Source organism: Sebastes fasciatus, chromosome 8, assembly GCF_043250625.1.
Source record: "Sebastes fasciatus isolate fSebFas1 chromosome 8, fSebFas1.pri, whole genome shotgun sequence".
Lineage (NCBI taxonomy): Eukaryota > Metazoa > Chordata > Actinopteri > Perciformes > Sebastidae > Sebastes > Sebastes fasciatus.
In genome coordinates, this window is record NC_133802.1 from 13,818,640 (window position 1) to 13,839,044 (window position 20,405).

At 39.6% G+C, this 20,405-nt stretch overlaps 1 protein-coding gene across 1 annotated transcript; it reads right to left on the reverse strand.

The window, feature by feature from the left end:
* Positions 1-595: 595 nt before the first annotated feature.
* Positions 596-7,620, reverse strand: LOC141772536 (uncharacterized). The gene is made up of 11 exons (XM_074643614.1): positions 7,540-7,620; positions 7,191-7,222; positions 6,722-6,748; positions 6,362-6,590; positions 5,466-5,522; positions 4,793-4,943; positions 4,417-4,665; positions 4,144-4,323; positions 3,889-4,005; positions 3,622-3,754; positions 596-3,462 (listed from the first exon to the last, which is right to left on the reverse strand). Exons 2-11 carry the CDS (start codon positions 7,213-7,215, stop codon positions 1,193-1,195), a joined length of 3,438 nt encoding a protein of 1,145 aa, XP_074499715.1. The 5' UTR covers positions 7,216-7,222; positions 7,540-7,620; the 3' UTR covers positions 596-1,192.
* Between the last annotated feature and the right edge of the window lie 12,785 nt (positions 7,621-20,405).

The window sequence follows — 20,405 nt, forward strand, 5'->3', positions numbered from 1 at the left end:
TTTCCACTTGCGGTAATTGGTTTACTTATGTATGAAAAAAATATTTTACATGCTAAGAATCACCCAGTGTATTAAATTCAGCATCATCTCTGTGAAGGTTCTCATCTGGATATCTTGTAGCCCTGAATTTTGTCACACATCGAAGAGGCTTCATCAATTTGGAACTGTTTGATCATAATGTCCTCTAGACCAAATAGATAAGTTCAGTTGAGGTTAAGGCCTTAATTTACTTGTCATGTAAAACTAGAAGGGCTCCTATACTTTAAGAAGACAAGGAGAGTAATCTTTTTTATCTTTTTAATTATTACACTATGCCCTTAGTTTATAATGTCATAATTTTCTCATGATGTAATAACTTATGACATGCACAAATGATATGTGCTCATGGTGTTCTTACATCATATGCTGATTATTACATTATGAGCTTTTATTACATTTAAATGATTACATTATGCACAGTTACTACATTATGAGTTACTACACTGCTTGTTTCCAAACTATATTGTGTCTTTTATCTCACAAAAACCTGATAGACAAAGAGCAACAAACATAGAACAACCAAGCATAGAACAAAACCAAACACAATGCGCCAATATTAGTCTCTGAAACTTGTGGTATTTTATTGATTCATTATTTCATTATTATTCACGTAATTTTTTTTGTTTACATTTAGACACACAGCACATAAATACTGTTTATGCAATATGTAACATCTGTGTCATTATGGAAGACAAATCCAATCACCATTAGCTAAATATCAACCACCAAGAACACACCCATACCATTAGATACACCAACAATTACATAGGCCTATATATGCAACAACCATATAATTAAGTAAGGGATGTCAGATTAAATTATGCAAGAAAAAAAACCCAAGAACATACAGTACTTAACCATTATCTATATTTTTTCCACATATAACAACTGTGAAGAATCAGAAGAAATTGTACCTACAACAGCTTTTGACAATGCCCCCCATTTATATAAGAATACATATAACCCCTTTTAGACAGTGAAATGATTTATGTGCAACTCCTTAAAGACTGGTTACAGCAAGTGCAGGATTGTTTAAAGACCAAATTTGTTGGGCATTGTTGGAGGTGGGCTATTCCATTACCACAGTTGTAATACGAATGTGGGTCATAAAGGTTGGGGTAGAGCCCATTTCTCTTTTTCCATTACAGGGTTTTCAAGGGCCATAGACACAGCAATGGGTGCTATGTTTAAAGTAATAAGTTGTTGGGCAGGATACCATCATGTGATTTCCCCCAACACAGTGGTAAAACAGACGTGAATGCTGCTGGTAGGGGTAGTACCCATTGCTCACTCCATTACAGGGGTTTCCAGTGGGGGTGGATGTGGGATAGTCACAGACATGGGAGGATGGATTAAAGATCAAATTTGCAGGACACTGTTTCTTGTAGGCTATTCCATTAGAACAGTGGTAAAACCAATGGTTGTCCCCAGGGTAAGGTAAGAGCCCATGGATCAGTCCATTACAGGGGATTCCAGTGGGGGTGGTTGTGGGACGGGCACAGCAATGGCAGGTGTGTTTAAAGACCGAACCTGAAGCACAGTATTTTTTGTGGGATATTCCATGATCACAGTAATAATAAGAACTTGCGTCATGAAAGTTTGCGTAGAACCCATTTGACTTTCCATGACAGGGGTTTGCAATTGGTGTGGGATCGACACAGAGAGATGTTTTAAAGATTGAATATGATGGGCAATATAGGAGGTGGGCATTTGTATAAATACATTTATAATAAGAATATGGGTCTTGTGGGTTAGGGACGAGTACATTGTGCTTTCCAGAACAGGGGTTTGCATTGTAGGTGGTTGTGTGATAGTCACAGCATTGACAGGAACTTTTAAAGACCAAATTTGCTGGGCAACATTGGGGGTGGGCTATTCCATGACCACAGTTGTAAAAACAATGTGGGTCATGTGGGTTGGGGTAGAGCCCATGTGCCTTTCCATGACAGGGGTTTGCAGGGGGCGTGGTTGTGGGATGTCCACAGCTTTGAAGGTATTGTGTGAAGACCAAGTTTCCTGGGCATTTTTGGGCGTAGTGATGTCCATTCCAACAGTTGTAATAATAGCTTGCGCCGTAAGGGTTGTAGTAGAGCCCATTTCCCTTTCCACTACAGGGTCCTGTTGCTGGGGGATGGTTACAGCAAGTACAGGATGAATCCCAGACCAACGTGTCTGAGCAATATTTTAGGTGGGTTATTCCATGATCACATTGGTAAAAAGCATGTGGGTCACTAGGGTGGGCGTAGTGCCCACTTGGCTTTCCATAACAAAATCCAGTGTTTGTAGATGGGGGGTAGTTACAGCAAGTACAAGATGAATCCCAGACCAAATTTGCTGCGCATTTTTGGAGGTAGGCTATTCCATGAGCACAGTTGTAATAATAATGTGGGTCATATTGGAAGGGGAAGTACCCATAGGCCTTATTATGACAAGGGTTTCCAGTGGGGCCGGTTATGCCATAGACACAGCAATGGCTGGAATGTTTATAGACATAATTTTTTGGGCATACTAGGAAGTGGTGATTTCCACTAGCACATTTGTAAAAACAATGTGGGTCAGGTGTGTAGGCGTAGTACCCATTGCTCACTCCAATACAGGGGTTTACAGTGGGGGTGGATGTGGGATAGTCACAGCAATGGCAAGATGGATTAAAGACCAAATTTGCAGGACACCGTTTCTTGTAGGCTATTCCATTAGAACAGTGGTAAAAGCAATGGTTGTCCCCAGGGTAAGGTAAGAGCCCATTGCTCAATTTATTACAGGGGATTCCAGTGTGGGTGGTTGTGGGATGGGCACAGCAACGGCAGGATTGTTTAAAGACCGAATATGTTGGACAGTATTTGTGGTAGGTTATTCCATGATCACAGTGATAAAAAGAATATGGGTCATTATGGTTTGCGTAGACCCCACTTGGCTTTCCATGACAGGGGTTTGCAATGGGTGTGGGATAGACACACAAAGATGTTTTAAAGACTGAATATGATGGGCAATATAGGAGGTGGGCATATCCAGTCATACATTTATAATAAGAATATGGGTCTTGTGGGTTAGGGACGAGTACATTGTTCTTTCCAAAACAGGTGTTTGCATTGTAGGTGGTTGTGTCATAGTCACAGCATTGACAGGAACTTTTAAAGACCAAATTTGCTGGGCAACATTGGAGGTGGGCTATTCCATGACCACAGTTGTAATAACAATGTGGGTAATGAGGGTGGGGGTAGAGCCCATATAGCCTACCATAACAGGGGTTTTCAGTGGAGGTGGTTGTTGGATGTTCACAGCTTTGACTGTATTGTGTAAAGACCAAATCTGCTGGGCATTTTTGGATGTGGCCTGCTCCATCCCAACAGTTGTAATAAGTGCTTGGATCAAGAGGGTTGGAGTAGAGCCCATTTGCCTTACCAATACAGAGGTTAGGAAAACCTAAAAGAATGAGATATTGTGTCAATTGCTGAGATTTCTTAATAGAAAGAGTACACATTTACACTCTACATATTAAAATGTAATAATGTAAATGAAGGGTGATTACATTAAAGATGACCACCACCCCATGACAGGATAAACATTTAGCATTTTGGTTACCTGGAATCAGGAGAGAATGCAGGTGGCTGGTGAAGGGGTAGTTGCCATGCTTACAGAAATATCCACTAAAGTCATCCAGGTCCAAAGACGTGAGAAAGGCACCTCCAAAGCCGTTGTCTTTAATGTATTTGACCTGAGAGGATGAAGAACAAAACACTTCAGCAGCTGAAGTCATGTTTACAAAATATCTATTTAACCAGATTTGTGTACAACCAGTCATTTGGAAAGGAATTACTGAGCAGGAGTTTGAATTAAACAGATGATTACCTTATAAGCAAGGCTGTTTTGGTTGTCATATCCAACCCACTGATCTCCTTTAGTGGCATATGGAACTTTCTGATCAGGAATGAACTGGATTGTAGCACCAGGAAGAAACTGGCAAATCTGAAAAAAAAAGGGTCAAATGTCACATTTAGATTTAATGTGTTAAAATAAACAGAAAGTTATTACAGCGTTAAAAGTGGCTAGCCTATAATAAGGCTATTGATAGAAATTAAATATATTCACAGCTTGCAGTTTTACCTCATAATAGGCCAAGAATCCGGCTTTACTGGTGTATGGGCCTGCTTCACCAGGACCATTAACTGATGCTCCGAGACTGGGTGCAGAGGAGAGCTCATACGTTTTCCCAAATGCCGCAATCCCCAAGTTTAGCTTGTATTTAGGTGCTCCCTGGGTACTCCAGTATGACATTGCAAAGGCCTATAATGTGGTGAAAAATAAACGATTAGGATGAAAGGACATCTCTAGGTAGAAAGGTGTTTAGGCAGGTAAAATATGAATTCCAGTACTCACAGCGTTCAAGTATATATCGGCTCCATTGTGTAGGGATGCCTGGTATAAGCCGCTGTGATGAAATGTGACAGCTCCCGAGGAGTGAGCAAAGTCATATGTCATCACATTAATGAAATCCAATTGCGCTGCAATCTGTGCGACTTCATAACTTTCATCGATGGTTGCTTTCACAGCAGAGACACTCGCAGTGACGATTAAACTGTCACGGCCAGTTAGTTTTGACTCAGCCAAAAAGGCCTCTTTGAGCTCCTATACAACACAGAAACATGGTTCAGTCACTTTTGAATATTTAAACTCTAATAATTGCATACACAGTACATACAGTATGACATATTTTTGACAGTGTCTGTTCCAGAAGAGAAATTCAGGATCTGACCTTGCACAGCAGTGTGAATTTATCCTTGTACGCGCTTCCAGGGTACCTCCAGTCAACGTTTAGCCCATCAAACCCATAGTATCTCAGTAGTCTGATAACAGATTCGATGAACGTTTTTCTGTTTGCTTCTGTTGCCACCATTGTAGTGAATCTGGTAAACATTTGAACAAAACAGTGTTCTCAAGAAGTCACTCCACATACTGCATTTAAGGGTTCGGGTTTAATAGCACAAACTCAAAGAGCAACTTAAAGCACAAGGTCATGTGTGTAAAGACAAATAAACAGCCATAGGCAAATGGTCTGGTTACCATGCTATTCACTGAGTTTCACATAATGCAGTGAAGGTATCAGGTATAAATATATCTCCCTGAACTATTATAAAAGTGTTTATTTGCATTAATATTTTGTTGCTAAAAATTGACATCACATATTTTGTTTGCGTGTGCAGATGGAATGATGAAGTTAACTTATTTATGTCATCAAATACCAATATCTCACCTTTTGCTACCCCGTTTGTATGAAACCATGCACCATGCATGTTGTGCAAAGCATAAAAATACAGCATGAATGGGGAAAGCAAGTTTCATGGTCAAGAAAATACTAACTTGTTGAAGTGCTGCTTACACTTTTGCGCTGACACAAAAAGAACTAAATGTTCTTGTAAGTAACTTACTTTAGGTTGTCAAAGGGCGAGCCACCAACCTCCAGCATTGTTTTGAGCTCTGTATTTCTGTGGGAGCATAAAAGTTCATTAATGATTGTTTAACAAAACACAATATTCAACTTTATTTGCTCAATATTTAGAGTGCATTCAGAAAGTAGTCAGTCCCCTTCACTTTTTTCCACATTTTGTTGTTACAGCCTAAATTCTTCACTCAATCACCTCATAATGACAAAGCCAAAACAGGATTTTAGAAATGTTTGGTAAATTATTAAAAAGAAAAAAACACAATTATCACATTGACATTAGTATTCAGACCCTTAACACACTGAAATGTAGCTTGTGCTGTGAGCTGTTTCTACACCTTGATTGTTGTCCACCTATAGTACTTTTTAACTGATTGGACATGATTGGGAAAGGCACACACCTGTCTATATAATGTCTCACAGCTGACAATGCTTATCAGAGCAAAAACCAAGCCATGAGGTCGAAAGAACTGCCTGCAGAGCTCAGAGACAGGATTTTGTTGAGGCACAGATCTGGGGAAGACTACAACATAATCTGCTGAATTGAAGGTTCCCAAGAGCACTGTGGCCTCCATAATTCTTAAATGGAAGAAGTTTAGAACAACCAGGGCTCTTCTTACAGCTGGCCTTCCAACAGGACAATGTCCCTATACACACGACCAAGATAATGCAAGAGTGGCTAAGGGACAACTAACTCTGTGAATGTCCATGAGTGGCCCAGACTTTGTAGCCTGGACTTGAACCCAATTGAACATCATTGAGAGATTGAGTGTAGATTGATGAGGGGGAAAATGTATTTGAATTGTTTTAGCATAAGGCTGCAACATAACAAAATGTGAGTCTGAATACATTCAAATGCACTGTATAGGCTAAAGCACTGACCTGGTTTTGAGTGCATTACAAGACCAATAGTGTTCTTCTTCATTTTGATGGTTGTAGGCCAGATGCTTTAGGTTGTTAATGTCAGCAGAGCCAAAGATCAGGTGGGTACACAGGTTCGGATTGATATCTGAAACCGTGAACCTGCCGTAGTGCGCTCTATTTTTAGCATCGAGGTTAAAGTGACACACCAGCTTCGGGGAATGGGCTGTGGATGCGGTTGAGACGGAGACTTGGAAGAAAATCATGATGGCTTTAATTAGTTTTTGAAGACATCGTTATTTATAACAATTGTTGATTTAAGGACATTATTTATATGCAAGTAAGACTGTTGATTATGATCAATGCATGTTAAAGACTTACCCAAGCTGGCGATGACCAAACAGAGACCTTCAAAGTGACAGACTGGTTAGTATTAGGTTACAAACAAAGTTTAACAGATAAATTCACCCAAATTACAAAATATTATAAAACCCCAAAGATTTCCTCTTCTACAGATAGGTTTTATTGTATTTGTCTAGTTTAATGAGATATTACTCTCTGAGATTTCTGCAGTCACTCCAATACATTGCAGGTGAATGTAATTTTGTTTTACATTTAAAAAAATTCAAGAGGAAAGTTTATTGATGATGAATATAATTTATTTTTGTACTCTGAATAATCCACACAACACACACAGTGTTGGTTATCCAGAGTGTAGAGTAAATTATATTCACTCTTGCTGTGGGTAAACAAAACAAAAACAATCTGCTTGGCTAGATACGACTTGAGATAAGATAAGATAAGATAAGATACCCTTTAAAGAAACATGAACTTGACCAGCATGCCTTACCTGCAGTTACAGTCAGCTTGCCCATTTTGCTACTATGTGGATAAGCAGAAATAGAACAATTTTATTAATATACAGCTGAAAAATATAAAGATAATATTAATGTTTTATTACTACTATTAGTAGTAGTAGTACTTACTATTAGTAATAGTATTAAATTGTTCCCACAAAAAAATTGAAAATATTACTGTATGCTCAAAATCAATCACATTTGATCAATAATCAATAATTGCCTGTGTCATGCAACAACACCAATTTAAGACTTAAAATGAGCACAAGATGTACATAATTGGTAATAATTGCTAATAATAATAATAATAATAATAATAGTCAGAGTTAAATGGATACTTACAATTTTAATGGTCAAAGAAGTGTATACTGTCTCTCCCCTGTGACTGATGACTGACAGTTGTCCCGCTGCTTTTATAAGTAGATAGATGACAGGGTTTGGAAATGAATTAGGGTGTGGGGATAATTACTTTAATGTTCCAATGTCCTATGAGCAATTGTACACTGATGGAATTTATGACAACAAAACAAGGTCACCTCACGCCAGGCCCTATTAACTTTTAATTAAAATTGTATTCACTGGAACAGCATGATACCAACATGTTCACATTACTGTCTGTTCAGGAGGTGTTTTCACTCTAATAGGGGGACTGAGAACCTTGTAGTCACCAGTATTATTGTGCACCAGAGATTGATTCAGACTACTTAAAACTGTTGATTTTGATTAAGACAAGTATGTAGTTAAAGAACAACAAATGGACAGATTGTGGGCTGTCAGTTGCTTGTAATTGCCAGCATTAAACCTTATATCTATACAAAGTGACCAGAAAAACAGGACAATTAGCACAAATCAGACACAACATTTAAACAGGAGCACACAACATTGTATTAAGTTTCATGAGGCACACAAAGTCAATAGTGCTGAGCTGGATTCAGGAGGTATTTTTTTGCATTATTTCACCATTTCTCAACCAAAAAGCCAGGTATGGATAACTAGGACATTTATTTTGTAATACTATTTTATAGTGTTGAGACTGTAACTTGTTGAGGCCTAGATATTGTTACCTTGTCCCCTGTGATAGCTGCCTTTCTTGACTGTCAATTAGCAAGGTGACATTCTCCAAGATGACACTTGAGTTGTGATGAGTCCTCATACCACAAGTTTGGGCAGATAATTTGTCTTGTGAAAAAAATGTTGCATAGCAGGATGTTTGTTACTCAGCATAGTTTAATTAGTCACAATGACTTTTGTCCTGTGATAATTAAATTCTAATTAGTTAATCGTTGAGTCAACGTGGATGTTTGCGTCAGATGTAATAAAATTCCCTCCACGTGTTCCTGAGGTATCGCTTTCACAAGAAGGGGACGGACGTTAGGTCACAGGTACCTTGAACTTTGACCTGTGACCACCAAAATCTCGCCAGGTCATCTTTGAGTCCAAGTGGACGTTTTTGCTAAATTTGAAGAAATTTGCTCAATGCGTTCCTGAGATATCACGGGAATGGTACGGATGTGAGTTCACGGTGACCTTGACCTTTGACCACCAAAACCAGCAGCACCAAAATCAGTTCATCCTTGAGTCCAGTTGAATGTTTGCGCCAAATTTGAAGAAATTCCCCCCAGGCTTTCTTGAGATATCGTTTACACAAGAACATGAATAGGTAGGTATAGAGTGGGAATGACATGGTGCTGCAGCCACCCACCCATACAGTACAGAATCACTGTAACCACAGATGTATAAATGAAGGTATGAATTGGACAACATAGAAGAAGAACTCGTTTTGTAAACATCTCCAGACGTGTGAGCCAACTGCTGCATATTCGGTCTTAGTTACAGCTCTGCATTTTCAGTAAAGCTCTTGCTTGGATATCAGAATGTTTTTTTATCTTGTGTTTTAAACTGATCTGCAACAAAAGAAGTGAGTAAAAATGTGGTTTATTAAAATCTGAGTAAAAGGGAAACTGATATAGTGGTGAAAGAAGCATACACTGTCTCTCTACTGTGACTGATGACTGACAGATGTCTGACTGCACTGTTATTAAAAAGGTAGACAGATGACAGGGTGTGGCAGTTAACTAGAGGTAGGAATAATTACTGTAATGTCATAAGCAATTGTGCAATGTATGGAATATGGGTCAACATAACAAAGTCATCTATACCAGGTCCTATTCACTTTTAATTAAAATTGTATTCACTGGAACAGCATGATACCAACATGTCCAAATTTCTGTCTGTTCAGGAGGTGTTTTCACTCCAATATGGGGACTGAGAACCTTGTAGTCGTCAGTATTATTGTGCACCAGAGATTGAGTCAGGCTAATTAAAAGCTGTTGATTTTGAAAGATTAAGTATTAAGTATGTAGTTAAAGAACAACAAAAACACAGCAGCAAACTTTTTTATCATAATATACTTTCACATTGTGAGCTTTCAGTTGCTTGTATTGCCTGCGTAAAACTCAATATTTAAACTGAGTGACCAGAATAATAAAAATACTCGCCCAATATAAGATAATAATATAAGCATCTTTTTATGAAAATTGACATGCAACGAGGGTCTCCTTCTATAACCGGGGATGGTGCTGTTACATGGTCAGCATCTTAAAGCTACAGTCGGTAACTTTAATAGACAATACTTTTTGTCATATTCTCAAACCGTCACTATATGCTGACAGTAGTACATGAGACAGTCTGGGAAAAAATAAGGTTCCGCCACCTCCTTCTAGTGCTCTTAATGACATTTGCAAGATTCCACCACGCCTGAAAAAAAACAACCACTCAGAGCCGAGGAGTCTCTCTTGCAGCTGCCAGTCACTGCTCGCGAAGCTCCAACTCTGATCAGACGTTCAACTAGGCAGTGCTGATCAAATATGAATTACTGTAATGCCTATTTCTCACTTCACATGTTTTCAGAAACATATCTTAGTTTACTGTTTGACTGTAAAAGGAGAAAGTTTGTGACCCGGCAGCCATATTGAAAACAGTTGAGCCAAAACCAAGCACCACCCACCGGACGGAGCAAACTTTCTCATTTTACTCATTTACTCATTTTAATTAAGGCTGTTGAGGATTCACTGGATCCTCTGCAGTTTGCATATAGTAACAAAAGAGGGGTTGATGGTGCTTTTACCTTTTAAACTGGATTTTTAAACACCTTGACGACCCAGGTACACACATGCATTTATTGTTTTTAAATTTCTCTTCTGCTTTTAACAAAATTCAGCCCTGCATTTTAAGATAAGATAAGATAAGATAAGATTTATTGTCCCGCATGGAAATTTGTCCTGGGCTCCAACCCACTGCATCACAACATACCAAAGTCACAATGTACATACGCGCATTAAACATAGATCATACATACACGCATACATGAACTTGCTTAAATTCAAATGTTGAGGGTGAGACAGCAGTTCTTTAAAATAATAAAAGGTAATAAAAGACAGTAGTTTTAAATACTAAAACCATGTATAATCATACCAGATAATAAATAATCAATTTACAATAAATTAGTTCTCAATAAAATCCTATCATATAATATTAGACCTACTTTTTGCTGTTTAATATTTTGATTGACAACGGAATGAATGAATTTCTGTAGCCTGCAAATCACCATTTAGAACCGTCTACCTGAAGGTTGAAGATAGTGATGTCCTTTTTTGCTTATGATCTTCATTGGCGTCTGAGTACCACACTTGTATGCCATATCTAATTACATTCTCTAAAATCACTAGCCATTTATTTTAGCCAATAAATGACTGTCTAATTTTCACTCTGACATTGTAGGATAGATTTTAGATTTTCTGATTGACAGATAAATGGCCCTCTCTCTGATATGTTGTGCTTTTCCACTGAATCGCTGCAGGGCTGTGTCCTCTCACCTATTTTATACGGAGCCTATCGTACACTAACAACTGCAGAAGTTACAATCCTGGTAGAGTAGTCTAAAATTATTGCTCTGAATTTATTATATTATTAAACTTTTTTTTGCTTAGTTCATAATGTTATAATTTTCTCATAATGTAATAACATTACATGTAATAACATTATAATAATATTACATCATGCACAAACGTTATGCGATCATGGTGCTCTTACTGTTTATACTGATTATTACATTATGAGCTTTTATGACATTTTAAATTATTACATTTTGAGCAGTTATTAGATTATGAGTTGTTACACAGCTTGTTTCCACACTATATTGTTTGTTTTATCTGATAGACAAACCTGATAGTCAAAGAGCAACCAATATAGAAAAACCAAACAAAATGTGCCAATATTAGTCTGGGAAACTTGTGGTATTTTATTGATTTATCGTTTAGTATATATTTTCGTGTTGATTTATTTTTTTTATTATTATTAACATAATACTTTTTGGATATATTATTTTTTTTAAATATTTTTTATTATGGAGGACAAATCCCATCTCCAATGGCTAAATATAAACCAAGAGCACACGCATACCATTAGATACACCAACAACTACATTGGCCTATAAATGCAACAAACATATAATTAAGTAAGGGATGTCAGATTAAATAATGCACAAATGAAAAGAAAAACAAGAACATACAGTACTTAACCATTATCAACCATTTTTCCACATAAAACAACTGTGAAGAATAAGAAGAAATTGTACATTACAACACCTTTTGACAATGCCCCCCAGTTGTTGATAAGAATACATATAACCACTGTTGGACAGTGAAATGATTCATGTGCAACTCCTTAGGGAATGGTACAGGAAGTGCAGGATTGTTTAAAGAACAAATTTCCTGAGCACCTTTGTGTTATGTTAGGATGGCGAGAAAGGAATGTAGAATGAGAGCTCGGGACCCCACATCTGGTATTCCAATCGGTAACATTTATTTTGCCCAAAACCTTTTACAGGTTTCTGTTTGTGTATGTCTCCAGCAGGTGGCAGTAACGTATCACAACACAACACTGACAACACTACATCCCCCTTTTTGTGTACTATACTGTACTGTACAGTTTATAACTATCTTCAGGAAGATGTTTGTTTTACTTAACACACTTACATTTTGTTTCCATTTCTTTTTGTTAGATTATCATTCTTTTATAATAGTCCTTTGTGCTATTACCTTGTTTCAACTATAAAAACAATATTGTAGGGCGCCTGGGTTAGCTCAGTTGGTAGAGCGGGTGCCCATGTAACAAGGCTTGGTCCTGACCGCGGCGGCCCGGGTTCGAATCCGGCCTGTGGCCCTTTCCGCATCCACTCTCTCTCTCCCCCCTTTCCAAGACTCTATCCACTGTCCTCTCAATAAAAATGGAAAATGCCCCCCAAAAAATAACTTTAAAAAACAAAAAAAACAAACAAACAATATTGTTACACTCCAGGTGAGGAATCAGCTCAGGAAGATGAAGGCTAGGAAGGCTGCGGGTCCTGACGGCATCAGCTCCAGGTTCTTGAAGTCCTGCGCAGACCAGATGTGTGGGATTGTTGTACACATGTTCAACCTGAGCCTGGGGAGAGTGCCACAGCTGTGGAAGACCTCCTGCGTGGTACTAGTGCCCAAGACTCCGCACCCAAAGGACCTCAGCAGCTACAGGCCGGTGGCACTTACATCCCACCGGATGAAGACCCTGGAACGGCTGGTCCTTGCTCATCTCCGCCCCCTAGTGAGCCCATCGATGGACCCACTACAGTTTGCCTACCAACCTGGCATCGGGGTGAACGACGCCGTCATCTTCCTCCAACACCGAGCTCTCTCTCACCTGGAGAAGCCTGGGAGCACTGAGAATCATGTTCTTTGATTTCTCCAGTGCTTTCAACACCATACAGCCTGCACTTCTGGGGGACAAGCTGGAGAACACAGGAGTGGACCTTCACCTCACATCCTGGATACTGGACTACCTCACCAACCGTTCACAGTATGGGAGGACAGAGGACTGTGTGTCCGATATGGTACTCTGCAGTACGGGGGCCCCGCAGGGAACAGTCCTGGCCCCGTTCCTCTTCACCATCTACACTGCAGACTTCACCCACAACTCACCAACCTGTCATTTGCAGATGTTCTCTGATGACTCTGCAATCGTCGGCCTCATCACAGATGGGGACGACAGGGAGTACAGAGTACTCACTCAGGACTTTGTGGACTGGTGCCAGCGGAACTGCCTCCAGCTCAACGCGGGGAAAACAAAAAAGAGCTGGTGGAGGATTTCCGCAGACGCACACACTCCCCCCGACACCGGGAATGGACATTGAGATGGTGACATCTTACAAGTACCTGGGTGTTCACCTGAACAATAAACTGGACTGGACTGTCAATTCAACGGCACTTTATAAGAAAGGCCAGAGCAGACTCTACCTGCTCAGGAGACTGAGGTCATTTGGAGTGCAGGCGGCACTCCTGAAGACCTTTTATGACACTGTGGTAGCATCAGCCATTTTTTATGGAGTGGTCTGCTGGGGCAGCAGCATCTCGGCTGTGGAGAGGAAGAGACTAGACAGAGTGATCAGGAAGGCCAGCTCTGTCCTGGGATGCCCCCTCGACACAGTGGAGGTGGTGGGAGAGAGGAGGATGATGGCTAAGCTGTCATCCATGATGGAGAATGACTCCCACCCCATGCAGGACACCATCTCAGCGCTGGAGAGCTCCTTCAGCGACAGGCTGCTCCACCCAAAGTGTGTGAAGGAGAGCTATCGCAAGTCCTTCCTTCCTGCAGCTGTCAGACTCCACAACCAGCACTGCTCCCAGTAGACCACTTACACTTACACACCAAAAACTGACAATAACTGCACTATACTGTATAATGACTGTGCAATATCATTATCATTAATACTACTAAGGTGTAATTCATACTGTGCAACATTTTCAGGTGGAATTTCATTTCATTCTCACTGTGCAATATCATTTTCCACTTGTGCAATTTTGTTAATAGTCTGTTTATTATCAATACTATATATACTGCTCCTATTTTTATACTTCCTTCTATTTAAATGTTTCATATTTTGTTACACTTTGTTTAGCTCTTTTTTACTGTGTTAGCTGATGCATCTTGTTTTTTGCACTATCCCCTTTGCTGCTGTACACTGCACATTTCCCCACTGCAGGTCTAATAAAGGAATATCTTATCTTATCTTGTCTTATTGAGTTGAGAGTTGTCCACGGAGGCGAGGGAGTAGAACTGTGGTGACGGCGATGACTGTCCGTGCCTCGTCCTGTCCTTTCGGGCGAGGAAGGTGAGCGTGGAAGAGACTGTGTTGAGGCTGGCTGGACTCACTCTTCTGGACGGTGTTTGGATGATCTCGGCACACAGGCGGCCGGCGGAGGAGTATTCGGCTTCTTCGGCCATTTTACACATAGATCCAGTATAAAAAAGAGTAACCAACCCACAATGTCATGAAGTCATATATCATTGTAAAGCTTAGACTATAATCTATCCATCGGTCACATTGTCATGAAACTGAGGTCAACAGAATTTGACCTTTGACTTCAGTTTGGGGCCCTGAAAATGTTCAGATATGGAGCCATCACAAAAACGCCTCGTGGCGGCCATTTTACTTTCCACAATAACCAAATTATGTATTTTGCATCATATCTCCTGAACCAAACATGATAACACAGAAAAGGTGATGTCTACCTCTATGTTTTGATGGCCAATGATGCCATTCACAACATCATAAACTGTTCAGGTGAATAGTTAATGGTGAATTCAGTGATGTTGTATGAAGCAAATCACAATATCTGAGAACCTAGGCTAGACTTTATAATATCGTGTCTGTTGCATGTAAAAGTTTAACCCTTTTGTTCATTAACCCTGACAATACAGTGACTCAGAAGAGTTTAACAATTTTCAATATGACCATAACAACTTAGCTTAAAAAGAATATATGAAACACAAATATTTATGAACTTCTCTAGGCCTTGGAGTATCCACATGCTGCCCGGGATAGATGTAGTAGTGACAGTCAGGTCGTCCAAGAAGGTTCTTATTGCGTGCTGTTACACTCCAGTCTTGGACAAAGGGTCCATCCAAACCCAGTCTGCTAGAGATTTTTGGTGCCACCTCTTTTGAGGTGCTGCACCAGTGTAATGGGAACGGGGGGGGGGATACTTTTCTTATCTTGTGTTTTAATCTGATCTGCAACAAAGAAATTAGTAAAAATGTGGTTTATTAAAATCAGAGTAAAAGGGAAACTAATATAGTGGTGAAAGAAGCATATACTGTGACTGATGACTGACAGATGTCTGACTGCACTGTTTTTATAAAGGTAGACAGATGACAGGGTGTGGCAGTTGTGATCAACCCTGGCTGGGTTGCTTGGGCGAGGGTTTCTGATGCTGAAACACCCAAAATACCCGATGAACCCAGGTTCCATCACTGATGACGCGTCCCGGTACATCTGCAGGATGTATCTTTCATCTTTTGTGTTTGACACGTTCTTTTTAAGCTTTAAGTTGTTAAGGTCATATTGAATATTACTCTACTCTTTACAGTCACTGTACTGTCAGGGTTAATGAACAAAAGGATTAAGCTTTTAAAACTTTATACAACATTAATGCACATAACAGACATGATATTATAGTCTAGTTAAGTCGTCGTAGTTTAGCCTAGTCTAACCTAGGTTCTCAGATACTGTGATTTGCCTCATACAACTTTCATTCATCACTGAATTCACCATTAACTATTCACCTGAACAGTTTATGATGTTGTGAATCGTATCAATGCCCATCAAAACATAGAGGTAGACATCAACTTTTCTATGTTATCATGTTTTGCTCAGGAGATATGATGCAAAATACATAATTTGGTTATGGTGGAAAGTAAAATGGCCGCCACGAGGCGTTTTTGTGATGGCTCCATATCTGAAAGTTTCATGCCTTTGTGAAAAAGTGAACATCATTTCCACATATCACCTGGAATATAACCCATTGCTACTGAATCGGGGCCTCATCAGTTGTAACATGTTTAAATTGACAATGAGGTAAGAGTGGGATAACGTAAAATAATGGATAGAGAATTAATTTGTTAGGAAAGTTTTTTGAGTTTTTGTATTATTTTGTATTTCTGCTGCTTAGAGGCCATTTTCAACTGCCCCAATAACAGAATTCAATGTAAAGTTCTTCTGATCATTCTATCAGATACCATCTGCACAAAGTAAATTTTTTTTTATAAGAAATGTAGTTGTTGTTATTCATGTAATATATAATTTTAAAGCTGGTTATAAGGGCATTTGGAGTGCACTTGGTCCCTCCAAAGTGGCACGGCGACCACATTTTGGGGGTCAGGCTCATGAACTAGAACCAGGATAGTGCAGGTGGCTGATGAAGGAGTAGTTGTCCTCTTTACAGAACTGTTAAACAAAGTCATCCAGGTCCAGAGACCAGACAAAGGCTCCTCCAAAGTTATTCGTTTTTAGGTAACTGACCTGAGAGGATGAAGAACAAAACAATTCAAAAGCTGAAGTAATTTGTAAAGGAATTACTGAGCAGTAGTTTGAATTAATACCTTAATGCCAGGGCTGTAGTTGTTGTCAAATCCAACCCACTGGTTTTCTGTGGTGGCATATGGAACTTTCTGATCAGTAATCAGCTGAGCTCGGCATTTTTTCCATTGCCATCTAGGTTTTTGTCCGTCGCCATCTTGGTTATTTGGTTACTTCTATACAATCGGACTTATTTTTGCAACCAGAGGAGTCGCCCCCCTGCTGGCAATTAGAAAGAATGCAAGTTTACGGCACTTTGCATTGGCTTCACTTCTCAGATCCCGGAGTTTCCAACTGGTTAGGGACATTATTGATCTGTTAGTAAGACTGTTGATTATGATTAATGCATGTTATAAATTTATCCAAGCTGGCGATGATCAAACAGAGACCTTCAGAGTGAGAAACTGGTTAGTATTAGGTTAAAAATTAAGCTTCACATGTCAGTTCACCCAAATTACAAAATATGCAAAACGTTCTCACGTTGTCCCGCCCTTTGGCGTCACTTTATTTTGGGCATCAAAACCACTATAGTTACCCTTGGCGTCAGTTAGGTTCACGAAAAACCTACATGGTTGGGCTTAAAACTACTACGTTTGTACAGTGAAAATGAAACTGAACCTTGTGAACACGGACACAAACAAACAGCTCATTGACGACACGTCACAATAGTAAATCCCGGCGCACTTTCTCGGAGTGTTTACTGTTGCCGCGGATGGGTTTACATTGTAGTTAATGGATCACCCGGTGCATTTCATACCGGTAAAGGGTGCCTTGTGCGGGGATATCGAACCCAGCCTCAGTGTTTGACGCTCTTGGAATGAGAACGGGCTGAAATGTAATAATGCAAAAAAAGTTTTCTCACTCTCTTCTACTGGTCTCTAGCATTACAGTTAGGCTTGCTTTTATTTATTCAGGTTAATGAGGTATTACTCTCTTATATTTCTGCAGCCACCCCAATACATTGGAGGTGAATGGAATTTCATTTTACATTTTAAAAAATTCAACAGCAACATGGATTCTGGATAATCATGTGTGTTGTGTGGATCTTCCAGAGTAAAGGGGGACATCGTCTCTGCAAAGAGTTGCCAGTGAATTTTCTAAACGCAATGTTTTAGCCATTAAACTACACAAACCAAATTCCATTCACTCTCACTGTAATCTGAGAGACAAAAACATGGCTGAACAAAACAAAAACTATCTGCATGGCTAGATACCACTGGAGGCAAATGAGAAAATATGGGTTCTTGTGATTTCAATCAGGAAAGACCCCGTATCGAAAGAACAACAATTTATTACATTGTACATGATAGAAGAATAGTGCAATCTCTTTGGCAATTAGACTCCATTGTAACATAGAATATAAAAAGGGGTAGTGATGCCGTGTTGAGATTAGCTATATTCCCCCCAAAAGAAGTAGTGTAGAAAGGAGTGTTTTCTACACTACAAAATACATTACCCTACTGCCTTTGCGGATTCCTAGGCAGATTCAGAAATTAGACATGGAAAAAAAGTTTCCAAAGTAAAACAGTTATAGTTATGATGGCATGACCCCATGATGTATGAACAAAGACCCATTAACCAGTGCGATGAGAGATGTCATATAGGAACATTGATAATGTTTCCGATTAGACTCCATAGTGACTTAGTATATCAAAGGGGGTAGTGGTGCCGTGATGAGATTAGGTATCTTCCCCCAAAATAATTAGTGTAGAAAGGAGTGTTTTCTACACTACGGAAATACATTACCTTACTGCAGTTGTGAATTCCTAAGCAGAATTAGAAATTAGACATGGAAGAAAAATTTCAAAAGTAAAACAGTTATAGTTATTCTGCTTTTTTTTTTCTTTCTGTCTTTGACCGGAGTAATGCGAGGGTCAATCTGAACCTTTTTTTTGTTTTTAAAGCAGAGCAATAGAGAGGTTACATTTAGACCAGAGCAATAGAAAGGTCACTTTTGGACCAGAGCTATGGAGAGGTCACCATAGACCAAAGCAATAGAGAGGTCACGACAGACCAGAGCAATAGAGAGGTCACGATAGACCAGAGCAGAGCAATAGAGAGGTCACATTTAGACCAGAGCAATAGAGAGGTCACTCTTTGACCAGAGCTATAGAGAGGTCACCATAGACTAGAGCAATAGAGAGGTCACGACGATTAGAATATGATGATATGAAGCACTTACTGAGGTATGATGAATATAAACATTTGCAAAATAAAACAATGAGTACGCACGTAGTAATTAATAGACGCATAATTGAGCAATTAGCCAAAATTTGCTATGAATTGCTTGTAATGATCTGAACTAATTAATCTGAACAGATGACCTGATGAATGCTGAGGTCAGCTGTGACCGGAGCCAGATAAAATAGATTGACGATTAGCAGCAATGTAGCCGCTAAGCTGAAACACCACCACCAGTTATATGCATGAGTATAGAGGATCTGTTGAACGCCATTAGAGGAGCTAGCATTTTGTTGTCGTTACTATGACAGGTTGTGATGACTTTGTGTGCAGATGATCGCGTGATGCTTCCCTTCGATCTTAAGTGTGTACTATTGGGATGCCAACGAATGATAGTCACATGAACTAATGTGATTGTGTTCCAATGAAGGCCCAGACATGTAGCTTAACGAGCGAATATGAATACTGGAGTAAGAGGGAGGCTGGTGCTGAGATTCATGCCGTGATATACTCCCCCCAAAAAAAACACGGATGAACCGTTGGAACTTTGAGTCGGAGGAATTCGCTTGCTTGTGGATAATGTATGTCGTTATGCCGCTGCACAGTTGTGTGTGATGTTGTGATGACGTCAGCCATGACTAAACACTGTTTGAAGTGGACCGTGTGATCGAGCATATGTCGGAAGGTGACGTGTCCCTGGCCAACATGGTTCCAGTTGAACGCCGTAGCTGCAACGTGGTTATGAGGTGACGCCAGAAGGTGACGTTGTTTCCGCGTCCAATATATTCAGACAAACCTTCTTTTAAGCTCGTAGATTTTGATCATATTATTTCGCCCCGTTCTCATTCCAGGGCGTTGAATACCGACGCTTGTCGCAGCCATCGTATTATATATTGACCGTTAAGGCTTTAGTGTTTGTATGAGAGGCACTCGTTTTTTCATTTACTAAGATATTAGAATTTTATTTATTTATTTCGAGCATAGGTCGCAATCTGCCTCCTGCTGCCGTCTATGAGAGCCACGAGACAATACTTGCAAACTCCAACCGAACTTTCAAACTAGGCTGTGCTGATCAAATATGAATCATATTCTGTTACTGTAATGCCTATTCTCTCCTCAATTGTTTTCAGAACATTTTGTAGTGTACTGTGTGTGACGGAGTGACGGTGAGATGAAGGCAGCTGTAACTAGCTGTGAGCATAGCGGTGCAGCGTGTGTACAGTTTAGGCTGTCGGTGAATAAATGCCTCAACTCCTCAAGACACATGCGAAGTTCCTCTGTCTTGTAGGACGATTAACATAGAGTGGCGCTTCCGTTTCAATATGTGAACCCACCTTAACAAATACTACAGGACTAGTTGACAACACAAATTGATTCCTAAATACAGTATATCATGTCATGACATGTAATGAAAGTTAAATTGGATGGAGATCTCTTTAGAGCACTGACTTCCAAATATGTACCGTCAGTGTCTTTAAGGTGCTAAATCAATGAATCAACTGCTACAGATAAAACATCACAAAGATAACTAAAAATTAAAATAATAAATTAAAAAAATGAAATCAAACCACTCAGG

Coding starts and splice junctions, on each gene's coding strand:
- LOC141772536 (XM_074643614.1), bottom strand. CDS start 7,215: ATGGGCAAGCTGACTGTAACTGCAG. Junction 6,591..6,721: donor TTTGGTCATCGCCAGCTTGG/GTAAGTCTTTAA, acceptor TTTTCTTCCAAG/TCTCCGTCTCAACCGCATCC. Junction 3,755..3,888: donor AAAACAGCCTTGCTTATAAG/GTAATCATCTGT, acceptor TCATCCTCTCAG/GTCAAATACATTAAAGACAA.